The sequence below is a fragment of the Salmo salar genome, chromosome 25 (assembly GCF_965601325.2).
Source record: "Salmo salar chromosome 25, fSalSal1, whole genome shotgun sequence".
NCBI lineage: Eukaryota > Metazoa > Chordata > Actinopteri > Salmoniformes > Salmonidae > Salmo > Salmo salar.
This window is the reverse complement of record NC_138315.1, coordinates 36032810-36059918: the sequence shown is the minus strand read 5'-3', so window position 1 is coordinate 36059918 and position 27109 is coordinate 36032810. Positions and strand designations below refer to the sequence as shown.

The 27109-nt window shown below is 43.6% G+C and overlaps 1 protein-coding gene across 1 annotated transcript in view; it reads left to right on the top strand.

Moving 5' to 3' along the window:
- Nucleotides 1-3422: 3422 nt before the first annotated feature.
- The window catches only part of LOC106586656 (NALCN channel auxiliary factor 1), a 254367-nt gene continuing 230680 nt past the window's right edge, over nt 3423-27109 (top strand). Inside the window, exon 1 of the mRNA XM_014174170.3 lies at nt 3423-4739. Within this exon, the coding sequence (XP_014029645.2) occupies nt 4002-4739 (738 nt within the window). The 5' untranslated portion in view covers nt 3423-4001. The remainder of the gene's footprint in view (nt 4740-27109) is intronic.

Here is a 27109-nt window from a genome sequence, read left to right as displayed (position 1 = left end):
ACTATCATTCAGTATACTATATCACGGTGACATCTAGATGACTATCATTCAGTATACTATATCATGGTGACATCTAGATGACTATCATTCAGTATACTATATCACGGTGACATCTAGATGACTATCATTCAGTAGACTATATCACGGTGACATCTAGATGACTATCATTCAGTAGACTATATCACGGTGACATCTAGATGACTATCATTCAGTAGACTATATCACGGTGACATCTAGATGACTACCATTCAGTAGACTATATCACAGTGACATCTAGATGACTATCATTCAGTAGACTATATCACAGTGACATCTAGATGACTATCATTCAGTAGACCATATCATGGTGACATCTAGATGACTACCATTTATTAGACTATATCACGGTGACATCTAGATGACTACAAATGTTTGTTATTTGTTGTGTAGGCTGAGTCAGATTTCAATTTCCTAGTGGCACTGCATTCTCTGGGTGATGTTTTTCAATGTTTCACAGTAAGATATTTTCAAGCAATTGTGAGCAGACCGAAATGGCTCGTGTCAACTTGAGCTAGCTAACTAGCTAGCTAGCTTCCAAACGTTAGTCAGCTAGATTATCTTAGAAAACATGCAGTAATTCAATGTTGGCTAGTGATAAAGACACTTATAAACAAGTCAAGATACCTACCCAGCAGCTGTTGAAAATAATACTTCACCTCACTGCCACTTCAAGTAGATATTTAATAAAATAGTCTGAGCATCAGGTTGGCGCCTGAAACTGATCAGTTGAATCTACAGTAGGCAGTTAAAAGCAGTATTTTTCAGCATTTTACCCATAATGCAGTGCATTCTATTGCATTAATGCTGTAAAACACATTCATGGTATTATACAGTGCATTCTACAGTGTTTTACTGTTGAAATTACAGAAAAGTCTTATAGTGCGATTCCAAACTTTTTTGGCCATGACTTCATTTTGATATCTGAAAACTCTTTCCATGTGAAAAAAATATGTAATTAACAGCCAATGTTTGCTTTTTTATTTGGGGCTATGGAAGTCAATTGAAAAATATTCTAACAGTATTTCTGATTGTCTTCTCAACTCACCATCACATACGTTTAATGTGGGGCTATGACAGTCAATTGCAAATTAGTCAGACAATGTATTTCACCACTAATGAGATGACCGTGCTTGATGCATGTCGCTTCGGAGCTTCTCAAAGTCAGGGGGCATGGTCGACAGTGCAGGTTCCTCCTCTCTACTGTCACATCCAACCTAGATCGATACTTGGCTTTAATACAGATGAGAGCGCTGGTTGTGCTTTCAAGACAACTGGGAACTCTGAAAAATACGAGGTCAAATCATGACATCAGTGAACTTCAGGTCGATAAGTCGGAGCTCAAGAAAGAGGCCTGAGTTCCCGATTAGGAATTCCAAGATGGATGACGTTCAACACCATTTCTCTCAGTCGGAGCTAATTTTTCTTCTCCAGAGTTCCCAGTTGTCTTGAATGCATTGAAGTTGGGAAGTAGGAGATTTCTGAGTTCCCAGTTCCCAGTTGTTCATGCCTAGAGGGAGACGGCAGTGTATTTCCTTTGAGTCAGGAACCAAAACTCATCCGTAGTGACCCGTGAATGCAGTCAGTCACATGACAGCTCTATCAGCTGTAAGATTTCACTTACCAGCATGTCAACTGAGCCAGGATCACAGTCAAACGAATTGGGAAGTAGGTCCCAAAGTGCTCCTCCAAGTGTGGGACACTTACTGATGTTGTTTTCTGTTAGAAACATGCACAGCTGAGGGAAGGGGCAGGATTCGCTTTTGAAAGACTCTCCAATAAGAATTATTTCCTCTGAATCCACTGATTTGGTCTCTAAACTGCAGAATGTTTTTGTACTTCCCCTGCATGCTTGCGTTCAGTTCGTTCAGTTTCCCAAATCTGTCATTTACATAGGCAAGGATACACATTTTCTTTATATTACAGAGAAAGTACATTCATTGTGAATGATAACAGTTCCTCTCTCAATGTGAAAAATCTTTCCAACACTCCCCCTCAAAAACCAGCAAGCCTTGGTGTGAAATAAAACATTGTCATGCTCTGGTCCCATATCTCCACATAGTTTTGCGAACAGGTGCGCACAGTGGATGACGTTTAATGTAGTTTGCAATATAAGTTACCTGCTGCAGTATATTTCCCAGAGTTCTTTGCTCAGCTCTTTTGCCGCCAGTTGCTCTCTGTGTATCATACAATGCGTCCATATGGCAGAGCCAGACACATTCATAACTAGAGTGTAGAACCGTCCCTCCATAGATGGAACCCCATCTGTGCAAAAGCCCACCATTTGATCCCATGAAATCTGTCTATCTTCAATATAGTCACGCACCACACTGAACATCCCCTGTGCCGTTGAAGTCTCCGGACTCATCTGACAGAACAATATGTCCTAGTGAATAGCATCCCCCAACAAGTATAGCAACAAAAGTCAATGCATGGGCATCTTGGCCCTCACAGCTAAAGTCCATTTAGAGAGCATAAGGTGGGGAGTTTTAAGTCATTCAGTTCCTGTTGATTGCTAGCAGTAGCATAAATTCTTATTTGAACAGTGTCATGTGACAAAGTTATTGATGTGAGTTTCTGTGCTTCTGCCTCCCAACACATTGTTTTCACCATATCAATTACAGCCGGTAATATCAAAGTCTCTGCATTAGTGTGTGGTTTCATAGGCTAGTGGGCCTAGCCATTCACTGTGGGAATGATTCAAGTGCGGCTTTTCCCATAATCTAAAGGTGCTGTCTGGTTGAATTTTTCTTTTAGATCTGAATATTTTTCATTTAGATTTTGAAGGTTAACCGCATTACATGATTTTGAGACACAAAGACGAAATTATAATGTAGCCTCAATTTTTTAATTGTTCTTCAAGATTTTGGAAATTCTACTGCTACCGAATTTTCATATCAGGCGTCCCTAGTTTGGGAATGCTGTTCTACAGTGTACTTGAACGTAATAGAGCTTACCGTTGCCCCTAGTGTCGGGTTTTGAACGTCATCTCCCGACATCCTCAGGATATGGATATATGTCCATTTTCAATGTGAATCTTGAGCAACCTGTCATTCATGGCATTGAAATAAAGTGGCACATAATTTGTTTATGATCTTGCACCATACATTTTTTGCTAAATGAAATGAACTCTTAAGAGAAATATTGTACAATTTACGTGTTTCTGCTCTATTTCTTCCCAATCTCTGAATTGCATCAGTGGCAACAGTGCTGACTATGAAGCCAATATGTTTTGCAACCCAACTGGTAACAGGTATCAGACCTCACATTTCATCCCTGTGCGTGTCCTGGGGTCCAGAGTTGTGGGCTAGTGCCATTAACCGCCTGCATGTATCTGTGTATGTAATAAGTAGGCTGCTCCGCCACTGCGCAACGATTGCAGCTATTGCAGCGATGGAGATGACGCAAACTGACCCAGCTCCCCCAAAAAGTGTTTTAAGACGAACATGGCGGCAACTTTACCCAGGTCCAAGATGACTGTGGCCATCGGGAGAAAATATCCAAGGCATTCTGCCCAGAAACGGACTGGAAAGATGATCTGGCGTACAATCAAAAGGCTTTTGATTTCTCATAACTGAATCCGGGAAACAACAGTATTACCGGCACCAGCATCAAGAGGCTCGCAACAGCTGGTCTCTCTCTGCGCGCGAGCACAACCCCGGAGAGCAGAAGAGAGGGAGCGGGGCGCGAGGCATGCGGTTACAGAGAACGCGGTTTCCCCCCGGAGAGCCATGGAGAACGGGGATGCGGCAGCGCAAGGCTTAATCTGTGCGGGCGCGCTAATTGGATCGGAATAGCACACCGACGGGGTCGGGCGGGAGAGAGGAGCGCAAAGGACCGACGGCGGCACGGCAGCCCACCGCTACCGAGGAGAAATAACCGGAGTCCATCTCCCCAAGTCAATGAGTATAGTGGCAGAGGAGCCCCCGCGGTGGAGTCGGCCAGAGCTGCGCTTTTCCTAAAATATGACCAGGGGTGCTTGGATGTGTCGGCAGCAAGATGACGGCTTAAAAATCTGGTTTGCACCCCGAGAGAACGAGAAGCCATTTACCGAGTCGGAGCGGGCCCAGAGATGGCGACTGTCGCTGGCCTCTCTTCTCTTCATCACGGTCCTGCTCTCTGATCACTTGTGGTTCTGCGCCGAGGCCAAACTGACGCGAACCCGAGACAAGTGGCAGGATAAGCAGCTCGCCTTTACAGACATGGCCGAGTACCTAAACTCGACTCACCACCACCACATCCCCTCTTCTGACTCCCGTTCCCCCCACAGCCGCCTAATCAGAGAGCTAGATGTTATTTTTATAGGGAATTCTACTAAACCTCTATGGCGACTGGACATATGTCACCCGGACAGCCTGTCTAAAGACTGCTTCACTTTCACAGACGCAGAGCCCGTGTGCCTTGGCCTCTCCGGAGGCGGGGAGGAGGGTACGCAGTCGGCGGACGTGAATCTGAGCGATTTGTATCTTTCTTTTTGTAATTCCTACTCTCTTTTGGATTTGTTTAGCGGGTTTACGAGTCCGGACAATATAAACTGCAGCCTGGACGTGGCTGAGGGAGACACGCTGGGATGCAGCAAGTGTGTTCGCGCTTACCAGCGCTTTGACCGGCAAGCTCAGGAGGACTACCAGGAGTTTGAGCTGCTGGTTGAGAAATATGAGACGGATGAATACTCGGTCAGGACATGTATGGAAGAATGCAAGGTAGGATGTGATTGGATTGCAAATATCATCATAGCACTAGCTATTGTCTTTTTTTCCGCCTCAACACACTTATACGGGAGTTGGATGGATTCCAAGTCGTCATGGTAACCGATATCAATCTCGATGTGGGAATGTATATAATTTTCTTCCCCAAAACTTGCCTCTAGCCTTTCAAAGAGTTTGTGAGACGCATCACACTTGTCTTCCCTATACTGTATGCGCGCGTGTAGTGTGTATGTTTGTGCAAGCTCGAGCGAGTGGATGAGCACTTGTGGATTCTTTTTATGCAGGAGTTAATTTGTAACGGTTGTTGTGTGTGGCATAGGCCTAGCCTACAACAGAAAGAGAGAGCGAGAGAGAGGAACCCGAGAGAAAAAAAAAGAAAAAGAGAGATAGTTTGAATCAAATAATTTAAGTAACTGGCCTTCAGGGCTGCAGACACAGCATCACAGGTCTAAACCCCAAAGGACACCAAAAAAATAGGTTGTCACTGTGTGTATCACAAGACTAATTCTTACTTTCATCACTCCTTTTGAAAACCAACCAGAGAGAGAGAGAGAGAGAGAGAGAGAGAGAGAGAGAGAGAGAGACGGGGGTACTCTCCATGGTTCTGAAAGCATCAGATGTAGAGCTCTCTCACTCACACTCTCACTCTCTCTTTCTCTGTCGCTCTCTTTCTGTGTGTTTGTGTGTGTGTTAAGGGTAGGGTTGCAAAATTCCATGAATTTTCAATAAATTCTCTGTTTTTCATTTATTCCGGTTGGAGGATTCCCGGATTTCCTCCTTATTCCTGGAATCCTCCAACTGGGATTTTGAGAAAACCTGGGAATTTGTTGAAAGTTCCTGTAATTTTGAAAACCTAGTTAGGAGGATGTATTGGACTATAGGTACGTATCTTCTCCACTGTTTTGAACCATCCAGGCCTCAGTAGAGTGTGGTGTGGAGATAATCTGTTACCGTGTTGAAGGCTATCAGAGAAGAGGAGAGGAGAAGGCCTAGTGCCTAGTGCAGCCTGGGCTCGGAGGTGATAGCATTTCAATAACATTAATAGCGCACCACTGATTTCTGTACCTAATCTACCGGAAGGCGAAAAGCCTTTGTTCCCGGTTTGTTGTTGTTCCAATGACACCTCTCTCTGTAGCACAGAACAGTGCACTGCTGCCTCGGTCGGTCAACACACTTCAACAAACAGGTCTCTCAGAGGGGAGAGTCCAGATTTTGTAAAGTTGTATTGCGTAACTGAAACAACCAAGATTTGCTAATAATGCACCATTGTGGAATAGATGACAGTATCCATCTCTCTCACACACACACACAGATGCACGCGCTCACACGCATTTAATCGTAGGTGTCATTGGCAACATATTGTTGCCCCAAATGTTATGTGTAGTCATAGTTGTGCTCGATCAAGTGTGGCGCAGAAAGCAGCAATGTTACACAGGTTAGGGATCTCTCTCTCTCTCTCTCTCTCTCTCTCTCTCTCTCTCTCTCTCTCTCTCTCTCTGTGGTGGGATCTGGCCCAGCTGTGTGTCTGAATGGTGCTGAAATATAAAGAACCACGCCAGGCCACTCTTTGGTTAAAAACCTCCCAAAATAAGCAGCAACTGTCTTCCTGAATATTAACCGGCCCCACTGCTCTTTTAGTCAATGTTGTGATAAAGTTTAGTGTGGTATTTCTCAGGAAATGGCGCTTTGGAATCACTATCACACGCGTGCTCCTGGTCCATTTCTCTCATTCCAGTATGATCAGCTGAATCAGGGAGTATCTCTCATTCCAGTATGATCAGCTGAATGAGGGAGTATCTCTCATTCCAGTATGATCAGCTGAATCAGGGAGTATCTCTCATTCCAGTATGATCAGCTGAATTAGGGAGTATCTCTCATTCCAGTAAGATCAGCTGAATGAGGGAGTGTCTCTCATTCCAGTGTGATCAGCTGAATGAGGCAAAGCAATACAAGATGATGGACTGTCACTTGAAAACTAGCTGTTCATCTCTTGTAAATTTCTGTAGAGATAAATCAGATTAAGCCCAAACTGTGTGAAGTAGTAGGGAGTTGTAGTTTCCAACAGGCCGATATTCTACATAGCTTAGCACTGAACATTTTATAATTAACTACAATGACCATAATCCATTGCACAATAATGATTTTGTCAGACAGCATAGGTATCAGCTCTATAGAGATGGATTGGAATTAAATAATAAAGTCTTCAAATAAAGCAAATATTTTATTAAAGTAAAGTAATGTGAATAAATGATGGTTAATAAGTGCTAAGCAGTAATGGGCAGTCACTACCATCATGGGACTTTATTCTGTGTTGTTACAGCATTCAACCCACATAATGCATAGTGCATTTATTGTAATATATATATATATATATATATATATATATATATATATATATATATATATATATATATATATAATTCTAAAAACGAAAACTGTGATTATTTTGTAATAATCCAACTGAAACCGAACCGACTTCAAAAAGCACTAATTGCTCAGCACTACACACCTGTAAGCTATATGTGTGAGTGGAACTGCTATAATACCTGATTCTGTCCCAAATACATCCTGTGTTGCACTTTGTCTTCCCCCAGGATCTATCTTTGTATCACAGTAACACTTGTATTCATATAGGCAAGAGTAATTTCATCCTTTTCCTGTCATACAATACAGCCTGCGTATGTTATTGAATCACCTTAAGTTTGTAACAGCGTCTATGCCTAGCATTAAGTATGCTTTTCTGGTGATAATGACAATGGTTTAGTTTAGTTTATTAGGATCCCCATTAGCTACTACACATGGATGCAGCATCTACTCTTCCTGGGGTCCACATACAATGTACAAATACATGACAAAGTACAGAACAGTTATAGACAAGGACATTACATAAAACAATTGTAAAAAATAAAATAATACAAAAACAAACATAATGCATTGTTTTATATTGCTATTGGAAAGACACCAAGAGACAACACAAATACTATTTACACACTACTCATATATACAGTACATATTCATATTTATATATACAGTATATATTCATATTCATATATACAGTACATATTCATATTCTTATATACAGCACATATTCATATTTATATATACAGTACATATTCATATTCTTATATACAGTACATATTCATATTCATATATACAATACATATTCATATTCTTATATACAGTACATATTCATATTCTTATATACAGTACATATTCCTATTCTTATATACAGTACATATTCATACTTATATATACAGTACATATTCATATTCTTATATACAGTACATATTCATATTCTTATATACAGTACATATTCATATTCATATATACAGTACATATTCATATTCATATATACAGTACATATTCATATTCATATATACAGTACATATTCATATTCTTATATACAGTACATATTCATATTTATATATACAGTACATATTCATATTCTTATATACAGTACATATTAATATTCTTATATACAGTACATATTCATGTTCATATATACATTACATATTCATATTCTTATATACAGTACATATTCATATTCATATATACAGTACATATTCATATATACAGTACATATTCATCTTCTTATATACAGTACATATTCATATTCATATATGCAGTACATATTCATATGCATATATACAGTACATATTCATATTCTTATATACAGTACATATTCATATTCTTATATACAGGTCAATTAGTTCTTTAGAAAGAGGAGAGGCACTGTCATACAATATGTGTTGTTTTCTATCTGTTTTTTTAAAGCTAAACTTTTTTTGGTTGAGTAATCTCTGGTGTCAGAGCATTCCACAATCACATGGTTCTACATAACTGATCTAAGCATTACATCTGTTTTTGGTTTGGGTACAGTGAAGAAACCCATAGTGGCGTGTCTGGTGGGAGTGTATGTAAATAGATTATACAAGTTGTTTGGCATTTTCATCACACAAATGTTTCTTAAAAAGACTAGCAGAGAAGTATTGGTGGTGATAATGATAATGGCGATGATAGTGATGATGGTGAGGATGGTTGTTGATGATTGTAATGATAATGATGATGATGATGATGATGATGATGATGATGATGATGATAATGATGGTGATAATGATGTGATGGTGATAATGATGATGATAATAATGATGGTGATAATGATGGTGATGATGATGATAATAATGATGGTGATAATGATAGTGATGATGATGGTGATGATGATAATGATGAGGATGATAATGATGGTGATGATGATAATGATGATGATGGTGATAATAATGATGGTGATGATGATGGTGATGATGATAATGATGATGATGATAATGATGGTGATCATGATGGTGATGATGATAATGATGATGATAATCATGGTGATCATGATGGTGATGATGATAATGATTAAGATGATGATGATGATGGTGATGATGATGATGATGATGATGATGATGATTGAGTCACCCTCCATATCAGGGGTCTCCAACCCTGTTCCTGGAGAACTCTCATCCTGTTGGTTTTCGCACCAACCCCAGTTGTAACTAACTTAGTTCAGTTTATCAACCAGCTAATTATTAGAATCAGGTGTGGTAGATTAGGTTGTAGTGAAAACCTACAGGACGGTAGATCTCCAGGAGCAGGGTTGGAGTGAAAACCTACAGGACGGTAGATCTCCAGGAACAGGGTTGGAGTGAAAACCTACAGGACGGTAGATCTCCAGGAACAGGGTTGGAGAGCCCTGCTGATATTCTTCTTGACAGGCCAGTAAAACCTCAGTCAGACTCATGTCAGCCTGAACAGGAACAGGATATGAGGTCTGTGTAAATGAGCTCCATGGCCTGTGTGATTGTCTGTCAGCAGTAGAAATGGAGTTGACTTTGATTGGCAGATATGCTGCTCCAGATGTGCTAGGGATGCAGGGATGGAATGAGTGTGAAGAGAGAAAGAGAGAGAGTGTGTGTGTGCATGTGTGTGCGTGTGTGTGTGTGTGTGTTTGGAATGAATGTGTGTGTGTGTATTTAAGGGCTAGGCGTCCCGTCAGCGGGACACCTGTCGACAACATCTGGTGAAATTGGAGGGCGCGCAATTCAAATAAATAATCGTAATATTAAACATTTATGAACATACAAGTATCTTATATCGGTAAAAATCTTACATTCTTGTTAATCTAACTGCATTGTCCGATTTACAACAGCGAAAGCATACCATGCGATTGTTTGAGGACGATGCCCCACATCAACATATTTTTCAACCAGCACAGGCTTCATAAAATCACAAATAGCGATAAAACAATCACTGTCATTTTGAAAATCTTCCTCTGTTTGCAATCCCAAGGGTCCCAGCTACAACGTGCATGGTCATTTTGTTAGATAAAATGCTTCTTTATATCCGAAAAAGTCTGTTTAGTTGGCGCCATCGATTTCAGTAATCCACTCGTTCAACATGCAGACAAAGGAATCCAAAAAGCTACTGCTAAGCTTCATTAAAACAAGTGAAACTACGTTTCTATTTAATCCTCAGGTACCCTAAAATGTAAATAATCTATAATATTTCATACGGAAAGAAGTATGTTCGATAGATAAGTAAAATTAGCAAGTGCGCAGACTGATTTCCAACTGTGACTCCCGGTACCAAAACTCAAAATTCTTCCTCGTTTTGGAAAAAACCTGAAACCTTGAACAAAGACTGTTGACATCTAGTGGAAGCCATAGGAATTGCAATCTGGGAGCTGGAATTGCATATGTGTCACGTCCTGACCAGTATAGAGGATTATTTTTATTATTTGGTCAGGGCGTGGCAGAGGTATGTTTGTTTTGTATGGTGGGTGTGTTATTTATGTGTTCCGGGGTTTTGTGGTGTATGTTTTAGTATGAGTAGGTTCTAGATTAAGTTTTCTATGTGCAGATTTGGTTGCTGGACTCTCAATTGGAGGCAGGTGTTTCTAGTTGCCTCTGATTGGGAGTCCTATAAGTAGGTGTGTGTTTTGTTTGTCACTTGTGGGTAGTTGTATGTTAGCACTGCTTTTGTTTAGCCTGCTACACTGTTCCTGTCGTGAGTTTTGTTTATTGTTTTTTTCCTCGTGTTCTCATTTAAAATAAATGATGATGAGCACGCAATCCGCTGCATATTGGTCCACTTTGTCCGACAGCGATTTCAACATATCTTCTGACGAAGAGGAATGTGACAATAGGACCCATAGCTTTCCATTGAAAGAGCATGGGATCTCAAAAAAAAAGAATTCCGGTTGGTTTATCTTTGGAATTTTGGCTACCCTATCAATTGTGTTGTAGTCTCATACATTATTTTAACATTTATACAAACTTCAACGTGTTTTCTATCGAATGATACCAGTTATATGCATATCCTGGCTTCTGGGCCTGAGTAACAGGCAGTTTACTTTGGGCACGTCAGTCTCAGGCGGAAATTCTGAAAAAAGGACCCTCGCCCTAATTAATGAAGCTGCCAGTTGAGGACTTGTGAGGCATCTTTCTCAAACTAGACACTCTAATGTACTTGTCCTCTTGCTCAGTTGTGCACCGGGGCCTCCCACTCCTCTTTCTATTCTGGTTAGACCCAGTTTGCGCTGTTCTGTGAAGGGAGTAGTACACAGCGTTGTATGAGATCTTCAGTTACTTGGCAATTTGTCACATGGAATAACCTTAATTTCTCAGAAAAATAATAGACTGACAAGTTTCAGAAGAAAGGTCTAGCCATTTTGAGCCTGTATTCAAACCCACAAATGCTGATGCTCCAGATACTCAACTAGTCTAAAGAAGGCCAGTTTTATTGCTTCTTTAATCAGTACAACAGTTTTCAGCTGTGCTAACATGATTGTAAAATGGTTTTCTAATGATCAATTAGCCTTTTAAAATGATAAACTTGGATTAGCTAACACAACGTGCCATTGGAACACAGGAGTGATGGTTGCTGATAATGGGCCTCTGTACGCCTATGTAGATATTCCATAAAAAAACAGCCGTTTCCAGCTACAATAGTCATTTACAACATTAACAATGTCTCCACTGTTATTCTAATCAATTTGATGTTATTTTAATGGACAAAAAACAAGCTTTTCTTTCAAAAACAAGGACATTTCTAAGTGACCCCAAACTTTTGAACGGTAGTGTACATAACATTATCCTCCCCTTTCCGTCACCTAATCAGTGTTGAATATGCTAGCTGCCGCCATACTCCCTGATAATGCAATAAGGGCCTGTGCAGCCTCTTACCCTCTTAGCCACATCTGAATTGCTAATGAATTCCTGTGTTAGTGTGACCTTTAGACAAGCACAGCACTCTAGGCCTGAATCACATACTGTCACTGCCTAGACAACTCTTAAGCTGGGTCATCTCTTTCTCTTTCCAAGACCCCTGCCCTGAGCAGTCTCTGGTATGGGTAAGAATAGAGGAGGGAAAACGACAGTGGAACGTAAACAGCTGAGGTTAGGGGTAGCTAATGTATCGGTCAATGTCCCTCCTATAGCATATTGAATATAGTTTATAGTGAGCGAGTGAGAATGTGTGTGAGAGAGAGAGATAAAGAGCAGGAAGAGAGATAGCAGAAAGAAAGAGAAAGAGAGAGAGCAGGAATAGAGAGATCAGGAAGAGAGAGCGAAAGAGAGAGAGCAGGAATAGAGAGATCAGGAAGAGAGAGAGGGCAGGAAGAGAGAGAGAGCAGGAAGAGAGAGAAAGCAGGAAGAGAGAGAGAACAGGATGAGAGTAGGAAGAGAGAGAGAGAGAACAGGAAGAGAGAGAGAGCAGGAAGAGAGAGATCAGGAATAGAGAGATTTAACAGGCCTACAGGACCTGCATCAGGAGAGCCAATGAGAGAGTGCTGTTACTCTGACCACTAATCCTCTCCCTCACACACACACTGGCAGCTAGCAGGTATCAGGTGTCAAAGGGCTTCTTCTGTGTTCTGCTGGGCGCTCTATATGCACAACAAACACACACACTACAGCGTGTTAGTGTGTCTGTGTTTTACCACTTCACATTAAGCCATGCTTTCTCCCTCCCTCTCTCTCTCTCTCTCCATCCCGTCCATGTGTGGTCTTTACGACCTTCGGACTCTGTGTGAACCTGGCTCACCACATATGTCAATGTGTCTGTGTGTGTGCTTTCATAATGTGCATTACAAATAGCACACACACACACACACACACACACACACACACACACACACACACACACACACACACACACACACACACACACACACACACACACACACACACACACACACACACACACACACACACACACACACACACACACAGACAGAGCCCAGTGTTTCCTGCAGGTCCAGACCTGTATGTCTCTTCCGGTGTAATTTAATTTGCACTCCCATAATTCTCCTCTTCTCAGATGACCCTGTCTCAAGGGTTCTGTCTGTCTCAACATGCTGATATCTTCCTCTCCTCATCCCCCTGTCCTCATCTGTCGCTTTCTTAGGAAACCTGCTGGTGTTGAGTGCTCTCTTCCTGTCCGGGAGTGATAGATACTGATCTGGGTTAAGGTCATTTTACAGGCCTGTCCTCACAGGGCTTATTTCATCCCGTTTCATCCCCCCATCTCTCCATCCCTCCATCCCTGCAGCCCGCCATCTCATCCCCCCATCTCTCCATCCCTCCATCCCTGCAGCCCGCCATCTCATCCCCCCATCTCTCCATCCCTCCATCCCTGCTGCCCGCCATCTCATTCCCTCTATCTCTCCATCCCTCCATCCCTGCTGCCCGCCATCCCATCCCCCCATCTCTCCATCCCTCCATCCCTGCTGCCCGCCATCTCATCCCCCGATCTCTCCATCCCTCCATCCCTGCTGCCCGCCATCTCATTCCCCCATCTCTCCATCCCTCCATCCCTGCTGCCCGCCATCTCATCCCCCCATCTCTCCATCGCTCCATCCCTGCTGCCCGCTATCTCATCCCCCATCTCTCCATCCCTCCATCCCTGCTGCCCGCCATCTCATCCCCCCATCTCTCCATCGCTCCATCCCTGCTGCCCGCCATCTCATCCCCCCATCTCTCCATCCCTCCATCCCTGCTGCCCGCCATCTCATCCCTCTATCTCTCCATCACTCCATCCCTGCTGCCCGCCATCTCATCCCCCCATCTCTCCATCCCTCCATCTCTGCTGCCCGCCATCTCATCCCCCCATCTCTCCATCCCTCCATACCTGCTGCCCGCCATCTCATCCCTCTATCTCTCCATCGCTCCATACCTGCTGCCCGCCATCTCATCCCCCCATCTCTCCATCCCTCCATCCCTGCTGCCCGCCATCTCATTCCCTCTATCTCTCCATCCCTCCATCCCTGCTGCCCGCCATCTCATCCCCCCATCTCTCCATCCCTCCATCCCTGCTGCCCGCCATCTCATCCCCTCCATCTCTCCATCCCTCCATCCCTGCTGCCCGCCATCTCATTCCCTCTATCTCTCCATCCCTCTATCCCTGCTGCCCGCCATCTCATTCCCTCATCTCTCCATCCCTCTATCCCTGCTGCCCGCCATCTCATTCCCTCTATCTCTCCATCCCTCCATCCCTGCTGCCCGCCATCTCATTCCCTCTATCTCTCCATCCCTCCATCCCTGCTGCCCGCCATCTCATTCCCCCATCTCTCCATCCCTCCATCCCTGCTGCCCGCCATCTCATTCCCCCATCTCTCCATCCCTCTATCCCTGCTGCCCGCCATCTCATTCCCCCATCTCTCCATCCCTCCATCCCTGCTGCCCGCCATCTCATTCCCTCTATCTCTCCATCCCTCCATCCCTGCTGCCCGCCATCTCATTCCCCCATCTCTCCATCCCTCTATCCCTGCTGCCCGCCATCTCATTCCCCCATCTCTCCATCCCTCTATCCCTGCTGCCCGCCATCTCATTCCCCCATCTCTCCATCCCTCCATCCCTGCTGCCCGCCATCTCATTCCCTCTATCTCTCCATTTCTCCAGCTGTCTCTCTCATTTGTTTCTCTCATTCCCTTTTATTCTCTTGAACTCGTTCTCTATTCTCTAAATCACTTGTGTCATTCCCTTACTTCCACCCTCCTCTCCGCTGTATTTGCTGAATTCCTCTTATCATTCCTACTGTCAACTTGATGAGGTTTTACAGTAAAGTGACAACTATTTGAAGTCATTTACTTGAATTTCAGCTCTTGGGAAAGAACAGGCACTAAAGCAAGGTTTATCCACAAGGAGGGTCGTTTGTACTGTATGTTATTGGTCAGTTGTCAAGTGAATCTGACTTTTTTCATCTGGTAAACATGCCACTTCCTGCATTTCAGATTATAATGCATTCATGTACGTTAATGTATAGGGGACTTCTGAATGTCACACAGTTCACTCACTGTTGAACAATATCAGTACACACACAACATGCTCACTATAATTCTCTCTCTCTCTCTCTCTCTCTCTCTCTCTCTCTCTCTCTCTCTCTCTATCTCCCTGCCTCTCCCTCTCCATCACTGTCTCTTCCCTCCCTCCCTTTCTCTGATGATGGCAGTGGGTCAAATTCAATTACAGTTGTGTGTGTTTTCTCCCAGAAGCAGCAGCTAGCTACTGGCCCAGGCACACAGGCACACAAAGAAAATGTGTCTCTTAGACAAGCACTCTAACTCTGCCTCCACTCCCATGGAAACGTGTTGTCAGCGTCCTTCAGTATTCTCCCGTGTGTCCACCAACACAACTCTTGTGTCGTGCAGTCTGTCCACCAACAATGTGTCGTGCAGTAAAATGCTCTCTCTCTCTCTCTCTCTCTCTCTTTCACTCTCTTTCACTCTCTTTCACTCTCTCTCTCTCTCTCTCTCTCTCTCTCTCTCTCTCACTCACTCTCACTCTCACTCTCACTCTCACTCTCACTCACTCTCACTCTCTTGATCCTTCATGACGCTTCCAGAGACGTAGTTCAGGAGAAACCTGTCAATATCCCACCTGGCTCCTGGACTTTCTGTCAATATTCTGGTTTATTCCTGCTTTCTTCCACACAGCTATGATTGACTACTGCCGTGTGTGTGTGTGTGTGTGTGTGCATGTTTGTGTGCCGCACCTAGAAAGCAGCTCCGTTTACCAGGCCATTCAGTGCAGCACAGAGCAGAACTCCCCAGCTATGACATAACAGCCTGCTGTGTGAATTCTTTAATGTACCTAATTTTATCAGATGTAAGACTGGAGCTCCAATGAATTATTCACGTTCACAAATACACAACTGTTTGTGTGTGTGTATTTACATTATGTTTGTGCTTGTTATGATTATGTTGGTGTGTGAGGGAAAGGTGGTGTGAATGGTTTTGTGCGTAGGTTTCTTTTGTTTGGGGAGAGTGAAACGGAGCGAGAGAAACACACTGAACGTTTTCATTATTGCTTTGTATTTCTGGATGCCTATTGCTCGCAGCATCCCTCTACCCCCCCTCTTTTTCCCTCAGTGCTTCAGGCTTCTCTCTAGCGCAGGGGAGCCCAGTTATCAGATGAGCTCCTCAGCAATTTCTGCTAGTAGCTAATTAACGACTCTAAGAGCCAAATCCTGCTGAAGGCTTTTGGAGAAACGGTACAAAGTTACCCCGTGACATCATTGTGACCCTGACCTGCCTGGCCGCCATGCTGGGAAGAGGGTGTAGCACCATAACACACAGCAGGAGAGCAGAGTTACTGGAGACAGAGTCAAATGAAGGTGTCACACAGTCAATATGGGAGTCGATATACATTCCTGGTTGATTTGCTTTTCTTTTTGTTGTGTTGTAACCTCTCTTATCTAAAAACATTCCCACTTCAAAGCAGTGCCTGAAGTTCTACAGCCTCCTCTTTATGATTCATAGCATCAACTTCCCCCCCCCCATGGTCCTACTGTAGTTCTACAGCCTCCCCTTTATGATTCATAGCATCAACTTCCCCCCCCCATGGTCCTACTGTAGTTCTACAGCCTCCCCTTTATGATTCATAGCATCAACTTCCCCCCCCATGGTCCTACTGTAGTTCTACAGCCTCCCCTTTATGATTCATAGCATCAACTTCCCCCCCATGGTCCTACTGTAGTTCTACAGCCTCCCCTTTATGATTCATAGCATCAACTTCCCCCCCATGGTCCTACTGTAGTTCTACAGCCTCCCCTTTATGATTCATAGCATCAACTTCCCCCCCATGGTCCTACTGTAGTTCTACAGCCTCCCCTTTATGATTCATAGCATCAACTTCCCCCCCATGGTCCTACTGTAGTTCTACAGCCTCCCCTTTATGATTCATAGCATCAACTTCCCCCCCATGGTCCTACTGTAGTTCTTACCAGCAGTTTATGCCTGTGGCTGTCAACCGAGGTTTGTCTTTACTGAGTTAGTGCAGTGCATTACAACTGAGCATATGTAAAGCTACTCACACTACCGTTGGCAGAGTCTTAACCAACAGAGGTTCTCATACAACTTAACTGTCTGTTACAAAATATGTGGAGCTGACACTGGCCCTTTTGTCCTAGTTTCTACTGTGTGGCACTGGGCACTGTCCAGTGATTCTCTCTCTTTCTCTCTCTAATTCACTCTCTCTGTTCCCATCTCTCTCTCTCTCTCTCTCTCTCTCTCTCTCTCTCTCTCTCTCTCTCTCTCTCTCTCTTCTCTCTCTCTCTCTTTCTGTTCCTCTCTCTCTCTTTCTCTCTCCCTCTCTCCCTCGCTGCCCCCTCTCTCTGTTCCTCTCTCTCTCTTTCGCTCTCTCTTTCTCTCCCTCTCTCCCTCGCTGCCCCCTCTCTCTGTTTGTCTCTCTCTCTTTCTTTCTCACTCTGTCTTCTTCTGTGTCTCTCCCCTGTGTCTCACTATCTCACAGCTGTTTGATGGGATTCTCACAATGTTGAGTCATCCACTGTTCACACCACTTTTCTCTACAGAGAGAGGGAATGGGAACACCATAAGGAAGACAATGCACACACACACACACACACACACACACACACACACACACACACACACACACACACACACACACACACACACACACACACACACACACACACACACACACACACACACACACACACACACACACACCATACACACACACACACACACTCACACACACCTCTAATTCAACCATTTCCACCTGTGACAAGTCCTGGGCTGTCACCTTGCAGGACACTGTAAAGGGAGAAAAGAGAGGGAGAGAGTGGGGATGGAGAAAGGAGGGAGAGAGAGAGTGGGGATATAGAAAGGAGGTAGAGAGTGGGGATGGAGAAAGTAGGGAGGGTGTGGGGATGAAGAACAAAACAAATTAAATGTTATTTGTCACATGCTTCATAAACAACAAGTGTAGACTAACAGTGAAAAGCTTCATTACGGGTGCTTCTCCAACAATGCAGAGTTAAAGAAAAAACAAATAGAAACATCACAGCTGTAGAAGCCTAACTGTTGTTGTTCATTAGCTTACTCCTATTTTATTTTACCTTTATTTAACTAGGCAAGTCAGTTAAGAACAAATTCTTATTTTCAATGAGGGCCTAGGAACAGTGGGTTAACTGCCTTGTTTATGGGCAGAACAACAGATTCTACCTTGTCAGCTCAGGGATTTGATCTTGCAACCTTTCGGTTACCAGTCCAACGCTCTAACCACTAAACTACCTGCCACCTATTAGCGGGAAGGTGGTAGGGTTAGTGGAAAATAATAAAGGAACATATATTGAAAAAAGATGTGTATAGATATACTGTACCAGTAAAAAGTTTGGACACACCTAGTCATTTCAGGGTTTTTCTTTATTTGTACTATTTTCTACATTGTAGAATAATAGTGAAGACATCAACACTATGAAATAACACATATGGAATCATGTAGTAACCTAAAAAGTGTTAAACAAACCACAATATATTTTAGATTTGAGATTCTTCAAGGTAGCCATCTTTTTAGTTGATGACAGCTTTGCACACTCTTGGCATTCTCTCAACCAGCTTCATGAGGTAGTCACCTGGAATGCATTTCAATTAACCGTTGTGCCTTGTTAACCTCTCTGGGCCAGTGGGACGCTTGTGTCCCACCTACTCAACAGCCAGTGGAATCCTGTGGCGCGTTATTCAAATACCTTAGAAATGCTATTACTTCAATTTCTCAAACATATGACTATTTTACAGCATTTTAAAGACAAGACTCTCGTTAATCTAACCACACTGTCCGATTTCAAAAAGGCTTTACAACGAAAGCAAAACATTAGATTATGTCAGCAGAGTACCCAGCCAGAAATAATCAGACACCTATTTTTCAAGCTAGCATATAATGTCACATAAACCCAAACCACAGCTAAATGCAGCACTAACCTTTGATGATCTTCATCAGATGACAATCCTAGGACATTATGTTATACAATACATGCATGTTTTGTTCAATCAAGTTCATATTTATATCAAAAAACAGATTTTACATTAGCATGTGACTAGCATGTGACTAGCATTCCCACCGAACACTTCCGGTGAATTTACTAAATTACTCACGATAAACGTTCACAAAAAACATAACAATTATTTTAAGAATTATAGATACAGAACTCCTTTATGCACTCGCTATGTCCGATTTTAAAATAGCTTTTCGGTGAAAGCACATTTTGCAATATTCTGAGTAGATAGCCCAGCCATCACAGGCTAGCTATTTTGACACCCACAAAGTGTGGTACTCACCAAACTCCGATTTACTATTAGAAAAGTTTGATTACCTTTGGTGTTCTTCGTCAGAATGCACTCCCAGGACTTCTATTTCAATAACAAATGTTGCTTTGGTCCCAAATAATCCATAGTTATATCCAAATAGCGGCGTTTTGTTCGTGCGTTCAAGACACTATCCGAAGGGTAAATAAGGGTGACGCGCCCGATGCGTTTCGTGACAAAAAAATTCTAAATATTCCATTACCGTACTTCGAAGCTGTTTAAAATCAATTTTTATGCCATTTTTCTCGTAAAAAAGCGATAATATTCCGACCGGGAGTGGTTGTTTTCGTTCAAAGAGAGAGAAAGTAAACATGGTGTCAGCTCGGGCACGCGCCTCCAGTCTCATTGTCCTCAGATCGAACACTTACAAAATGCGCTAATGTTTTTCAGCCATGGACTGCAAAGCCACCATTCATCTTTCTGGCGCCTTCTGAGAGCCTATGGGAGCGTTAGAAAATGTCACGTCATGCCAGAGATCCCCTGTTTTGGTTAGAGATGATCAAGAAGGCCATGAAATGGTCAGAGAGAGCGCTTCCTGTTTGGAATCTTCTCAGGTTTTGGCCTGCCAAATGAGTTCTGTTATACTCACAGACACCAGCCCTACACACCACTCTCTGTAGCGCCTTGCGGTCAGGTGCCTTGCAGTTGCCGTACCAATCCGTGATGCAGCCAGTCAAGATGCACCTCAATTTTGAAGCTGTAGCACTTTTTGAGAATCTGAGGGCCCATGCCAAATATTTCTATCGTGCCCTCTTCACAGCTGTGTGGGTGTGTGTGAACCATGTTAATTCCTTAGTGATCTGGACACCAAGGAACTTGAAGCTCTCGACCCGCTCCACTACATCCCCAACAGTTTGGATGGGGGCGTGCTCTCCGCTCTGATTCCTGTAGTCCACGCTCAGCTCCTTTGTCTTGATGACATTGAGGGAGAGGATGTTGTCCTTGCACCACACACAGAGAGAGAAAGAGAAATAGAGAGAGATAGAGAGAAAGAAATAGAGAGAGAGAGGGGGAGAGAGAGAGAGAGAGAGAGAGAGAGAGAGAGAGGAGAGAGAGAGAGAGAGAGAGAGAGAGAGAGAGAGAGAGCATATCTGGATAGTGCCCAGTGCCACACAGCAGAAACTAGGAGAAAGGGGCCAATGTCAGCTCCACATATTTTCGCAGCTTTTTGTTACAGACAATTAAGTTCAGCACCTGAGCCTAACTAATCCCAGCCATTTTAATCAAAGGTGTGTGTGTGTGTTGTATTCTCTCCTCCATTATGGACCATTACAGCCGTAAGTAAACATTTCATGGTAAGGTATGGCAGAGGGAGAAAGAATGGCTTTTGTTTGTTTTTGACCAAGCCAATTTCCTAACCCTGTATGAACAGGGCGAGCAAGGGTCAAACGTGTTGGTCAGGGCCCGGTCATTGGACAGATACTTAAGCAATAAGGCCCTAGGCGGTGTGGTATATGGCCAATTTACCACGGCTAAGGGATACAGCCCTTAGCTGTGGTATTTTGGCAATATACCACAAACCCCTGAGGTGCCTTATTGTTATTATAAACTGGTTACAAACATAATTAGAGCAGTAAAAAAAGTGTTTTGTCATACCCAGCCAATCAGCATCCAGGGCTCGAACCAGCCAGTTTATAATCTTGTTTGTAGCATGGCTATAATAGGATTGTTGATGCTTGTCCAGTCAAACATACAGTAGGTCATAATAATAATGATCAACATTAAAGGCAATAGACTAACCAGCCGCTGGACGTCTTCCCCAATCTCCAGGTTGTGGGCTGGAGAACAGAGGGCAAAGCCAGCAGCAGCCAATGTGTGTGTGTGTATTAGACTGTCAAATTAAATCCAGTTTATTGGTAACTTCAATGCGCCTCGAGAAGAATATTTATCTCGCATAGAACACACAACAACACTGATGAATTCATGTGTGGGCTGAAGCTAAGCACATCCTTACACCCACGCCTCCATTGCTCAGTCCCTCAGTCACAGAGAATAATCTGATTGTTTAGAGGATGAAAACACAGATGAGTTATGTCAGTGTGTGTGGCTGTGTGTGTGTGTGTGTGTGTGTGTGTGTGTGTGTGTGTGTGTGTGTGTGTGTGTGTGTGTGTGTGTGTGTGTGTGTGTGTGTGTGTGTGTGTGTGTGTGTATGTGACTCTGTGTGTGTGTACCTGCAAATGGCTGTGAGAAAGAGACAGTGATGGCAAGGAATATAGATGTAGGGACAATGATACAAAGAAAGAGGGTGCAATAGATAAATAGAGAAGGAGGGAGTGAGAGAGGTGGAGATAGAGAGAGGGAGGGAGACAGAAAGGGAGAGAGAGAGAGTGAGGGTGGGAGAGAGAGAGAGGGCATGGCATGGCATGGGAAACATATGTTTACATTGCCAATGCAAGTGAAATAGATAATTAACAAATGTGAAATAAACAATAAAAATGAACAGTAAACATTACAAAAGTTCCAAAGGAATAGAGGCATTTTATATGTCATATTATGTCTATATACAGTGCTGTAATGATGTGGAAATAGTTAAAGTACAAACAGGAAAATAAATAAACATAAATATGGGTTGTATTTACAATGGTGTTTGTTCACACTGGTTGCCCTTTTCTTGTGGCAACAGGTCACAAATATTGCTGCTGTGATTGCACATGGTGGTATTTCACCAAATAGATAAGTGAGTTTATCAAAATTGGATTTGTTTTTGAATTCTTTGTGGGTCTGAGGGAAATATGTGTCTCTAATATGGTCATACATTTGGCAGGAGGTTAGGAAGTGCAGCTCAGTTTCCACCTAATTTTGTGGACAGTGAGCATATAGCCTGTCTTCTCTTGAGAGACAGGTCTGCCTACAGCGGCCTTTCTCAATAGCAAGGCTATGCTCACTGAGTTTGTACATAGTCAAAGCTTTCTTTAAGTTTGGGTCAGTCACATTGATCAGGTATTCTGCCACTGTGTACTATCTGTTTAGGGCCAAATAGTATTCTAGTTTGCTCAGTTTTTCTGTTAATTCTTTCCATTGTGTCAAGTAATCATCTTTTAGTTTTTTCTTGAGTTGGTTGGGTCTAATTGTGTTGCTGTCCTGGGGCTCTGTTTGTGTTTGTGAACAGAGCCCCAGGACCAGCTTGCTTAGGGGACTATTCTCCACATTCATCTCTATGTAGGTGATGGCTTTGCTTGGGAATCACATCCTTTTAGGTGGTTGTGGAAAAAGAAAGAACCCACACAAGGGCCTTGGTCAAGGCCAATACGTGAAGCTTATTAAAGAGCAGTGAACCTAGCAAGAGCCTAGCAAGAGCAGTGAGCCTAGCAAGAGCAGTGAACCTAGCAAGAGCAGTGAGCCTAGCAAGAGCAGTGAACCTAGCAAGAGCAGTGAGCCTAGCAAGAGCAGTGAACCTAGCAAGAGCAGTGAACCTAGCAAGAGCAGTGAGCCTAGCAAAAGCAGTGAACCTAGCAAGAGCAGTGAGCCTAGCAAGAGCAGTGAGCCTAGCAAAAGCAGTGAACCTAGCAAGAGCAGTGAGCCTAGCAAGAGCAGTGAGCCTAGCAAGAGCAGTGAACCTAGCAAGAGCAGTGAACCTAGCAAAAGCAGTGAACCTAGCAAGAGCAGTGAGCCTAGCAAGAGCAGTGAACCTAGCAAGAGCATTGAACCTAGCAAGAGCAGTGAGCCTAGCAAGAGCAGTGAGCCTAGCAAGAGCAGTGAACCTAGCAAGAGCAGTGAACCTAGCAAGAGCAGTGAGCCTAGCAAGAGCAGTGAACCTAGCAAGAGCAGTGAGCCTAGCAAGAGCAGCGAACCTAGGAAGAGCAGTGAACCTAGCAAGAGCAGTGAGCCTAGCAAGAGCAGTGAACCTAGCAAGAGCAGTGAACCTAGCAAGAGCAGTGAACCTAGCAAGAGCAGTGAGCCTAGCAAGAGCAGTGAACCTAGCAAGAGCAGTGAACCTAGCAAGAGCAGTGTGTGGGTTTCTTCTTTTTTCTCATCTTATTGAACTGTCACCATGCACCTGCAAAAACAGATAGCTCAGATGTCCGAGTGCCTTTTGAATTTTAGGTGGTTGTAGAATTCTGCTCTGCATGATTATTTGGTGTTTTACATTGTACACAGAGGATATTTTAGCAGAATACTGTATGCAGAGTCTCAATTTGTTGTTTGTACCATTTTGTGAATAATTTATTGGTGAGCGGACCCCAGACCTTACAACCATCAAGGGCAATGGGTTCTACAACTGATTCAAGTGTTTTTTGCTAGATCCTAATTGGTATGTCAAATTGTATGTTCCTTTTGATGGACATAGAAGGCCCTTCTTGCCTTGTCTCTCAGATTGTTCAAAGCTTTGTGGAAGTTACCTGTGGCGCTGATGTTTAGGCCGAGGTATGTATAGTTTTTTGTGTGCTCCAGGGCAACGGTGTGGAAATGGAATTTGTATTTGTGGTCCTGGCGACTGGACCTTTTTTGGAACACCATTATTTTTGTCTCACAGATTTACTGTCAGAGCCCAGGTCTGACAGAATCTGTGCAGAAGATCTGCAGTAGGTGCTGCTGAAGCACCAGATCATCAGCAAACAGTCGACATTTGACTTCAGATTCTAGTAGTGTGAGGCTGGGTGCTGCAGACTGTTCTAGTGCCTCTCGCCAAGTCCTTTATATATGCAGTATGTTGAAGTTGGTCGGGCTCAAGCTGCATCCCTGTTTCACCGCACGGCCCTGTGAAAAGAAATGTGTGTTTTTTCCCAATTTGAATCGCACTTGTTGTTTGTGTATGGATTTTATAATGTTGCATGTTTTCCCCCAATCTTCTCTCCCCTCTTCATCTCTATTACTTAATGTGTTCTCCTATCCCTCTTGAATGTCTCTTTCTTTTCCCCAGATGCTGTATAGAATCTTCCCTAAGTGTTTTCTGGTGTGTGAAGAGTTCTGCAGAATGCATGGAGGGTTTTTGTAGCTTGTTGAGTCAGTAATATATTATATTACTGTATCTGTCAATGTTGTCTATGTTGTGTTTTTTGGCATCTCATGTTTTCTCATCTTTAAAGCTGTTGGTATTATAGAAAGATAATAAATTATATTTCTGTGGTTGGTATATCATGTTGCATTGTGAAAGCTTTGTTATTTGTGCATTGACGTGCCTGCGTGTGTGCGTGTGTGCGTGTGTGCGTGTGTGTGTGTGTGTGTGTGTGTGTGTGTGTGTGTGTGTGTGTGTGTGTGTGTGTGTGTGTGTGTGTGTGTGTGTGTGTGTGTGTGTGTGTGTGTGTGTGTGTGTGTGTGTGTGTGTGTGTGTGTGTGTGTGCGAGCGTGGATGTGGGCCTATATGTGTGCATGTGTGTGGAACTCTTTGTCTCCGTGGTGTGTTTTGAAGCTCTCTGTTGTGTGAGTCTTGTAGTGTTTTGTATTAGTCTCTGTTGTTCTGGTCTATCCACGCTGCAGATGCCTTTATACCTTCATTAATAATTGATCTATCATTGATTTGTGAAAACCTTGTGCCTGCTTCAAAAGACCCACCACTTCTGCCCTCCCTCTGTTTATTAGCAGCACTGCTCTCTACCTCAGCAGCTAAAGTACACCTAGGGTTGTACAATTCTGGTAATTTACCCCAAATTCCCTGGTTTTGCAGAAATCCTGGTTTAAAGATTCCGGATTTCCTGCCTAATCCCTTCTGATTCTGAAAAAAAAACAACTGTGATTTCTGGAAAACCTGGGAATTTTGGGAAAGTGACCGGAATTTTGCAACCCTAGCTACAACCAATCAGCAACATCAGAGAGGAGACCCACTGGATACAGATGTCAGTTCAACGTCTAGTTGTGATTTACATTTGGTTGAGTTGTCAACTAACGTGAATTCAAATCCATTTGGTTTTCCACGTTGATTCAATGTTATCACAAATGACGTGATTCTTCGTCATTGAAATGACGTGGAAACAAGGTTGATTCAACCGGTTTTTGCCCAGTGGGGAGACCTTTAGGATTAAAGTGAAACTGAGCTGTGCATCTTTAGCTATCAGTAAAAAGTGTAAACACCTGTAGGATGGAGGCAAACATACTTAAGATAACTTTATTCACTCTCTCCATTCAACTCTACCTGATCCGTATTCAATACTGCTGCTGCCACCATGCTTCACCGTAGGGATGGTGCTAGGTTTCCTCCAGATGTGACGCTTGGCATTCAGGTCAAAGAGTTCAGTCTTGGTTTCATCAGACATAAGAATCTTGTTTCTCATGGTCTGAGAATCCTTTAGGTGCCTTTTGGCAAACTCCAAGCGTGCTGTTATGTGCCTTTTACTAAGGAGTGGCTTCCGTCTTGCCACTGTACCACAATGGCCTGATTGGTTGAGCGCTGCAGAGATTGTTGTCCTTCTGGAAGGTTCTTCCATCTCCACAGAGGAACTCTGAAGCTCTGTCAGAGTGACCATCGGGTTCACCTCCCTGACCAAGGCCCTTTTCCCATGATCGTTCAGTTTGGCCAGGCGGCCAGCTCTAGGAAGAGTCTTGGTGGTTCCAAACTTCTTTCATTTAGGAATGATGGAGGACACTGTGTTCTTGGGGACCTTCAATGCTGCACACATTTTTTGGTACCCTTCCCCAGATCTGTGCCTCGACACAATCCTGTCTCGGAGCTCTACGAACAATGCCTTCGACCTCATGGCTTGGTTTTTGCTCTGACATGCACTGTCAACATTTACATTTACATTTAAGTCATTTAGCAGACGCTCTTATCCAGAGCGACTTACAAATTGGTGCATTCACCTTATAATATCCAGTGGAACAACCACTTTACAATAGTGCATCTAAATCTTTTAAGGGGGGGGGGGGAGGGGTTAGAAGGATTACTTTATCCTATCCTAGGTATTCCTTAAAGAGGTGGGGTTTCAGGTGTCTCCGGAAGGTGGTGATTGACTCCGCTGTCCTGGCGTCGTGAGGGAGCTTGTTCCACCATTGGGGTGCCAGAGCAGCGAACAGTTTTGACTGGGCTGAGCGGGAACTGTGCTTCCTCAGAGGTAGGGAGGCGAGCAGGCCAGAGGTGGATGAACGCAGTGCCCTTGTTTGAGTGTAGGGCCTGATCAGAGCCTGAAGGTACGGAGGTGCCGTTCCCCTCACAGCTCCGTAGGCAAGCACCATGGTCTTGTAGCGGATGCGAGCTTCGACTGGAAGCCAGTGGAGAGAGCGGAGGAGCGGGGTGACGTGAGAGAACTTGGGAAGGTTGAGCACCAGACGGGCTGCGGCGTTCTGGATGAGTTGGAGGGGTTTAATGGCACAGGCAGGGAGCCCAGCCAACAACGAGTTGCAGTAATCCAGACGGGAGATGACAAGTGCCTGGATTAGGACCTGCGCCGCTTCCTGTGTGAGGCAGGGTCGTACTCTGCGAATGTTGTAGAGCATGAACCTACAGGATCGGGTCACCGCCTTGATGTTAGTGGAGAACGACAGGGTGTTGTCCAGGGTCACGCCGAGGCTCTTAGCACTCTGGGAGGAGGACACAAGGGAGTTGTCAACCGTGATGGGTCAACAGTGGGACCTTACATAGACAGTTGTGTGCCTTTCCAAATCATGTCCAATCAATTGAATTTACCATAGGTGGACTCCAATCTAGTTGTAGAAACATCTCAAGGATGATCAATGGAAACAGGATGCACCTGAGCTCAATATCAAGTCTCATAGCAAAGGGTCTGAATACTTATGTAAATAAGATATTTCTGTATTTTTTTTTTATCTACCAATAACCTATTTT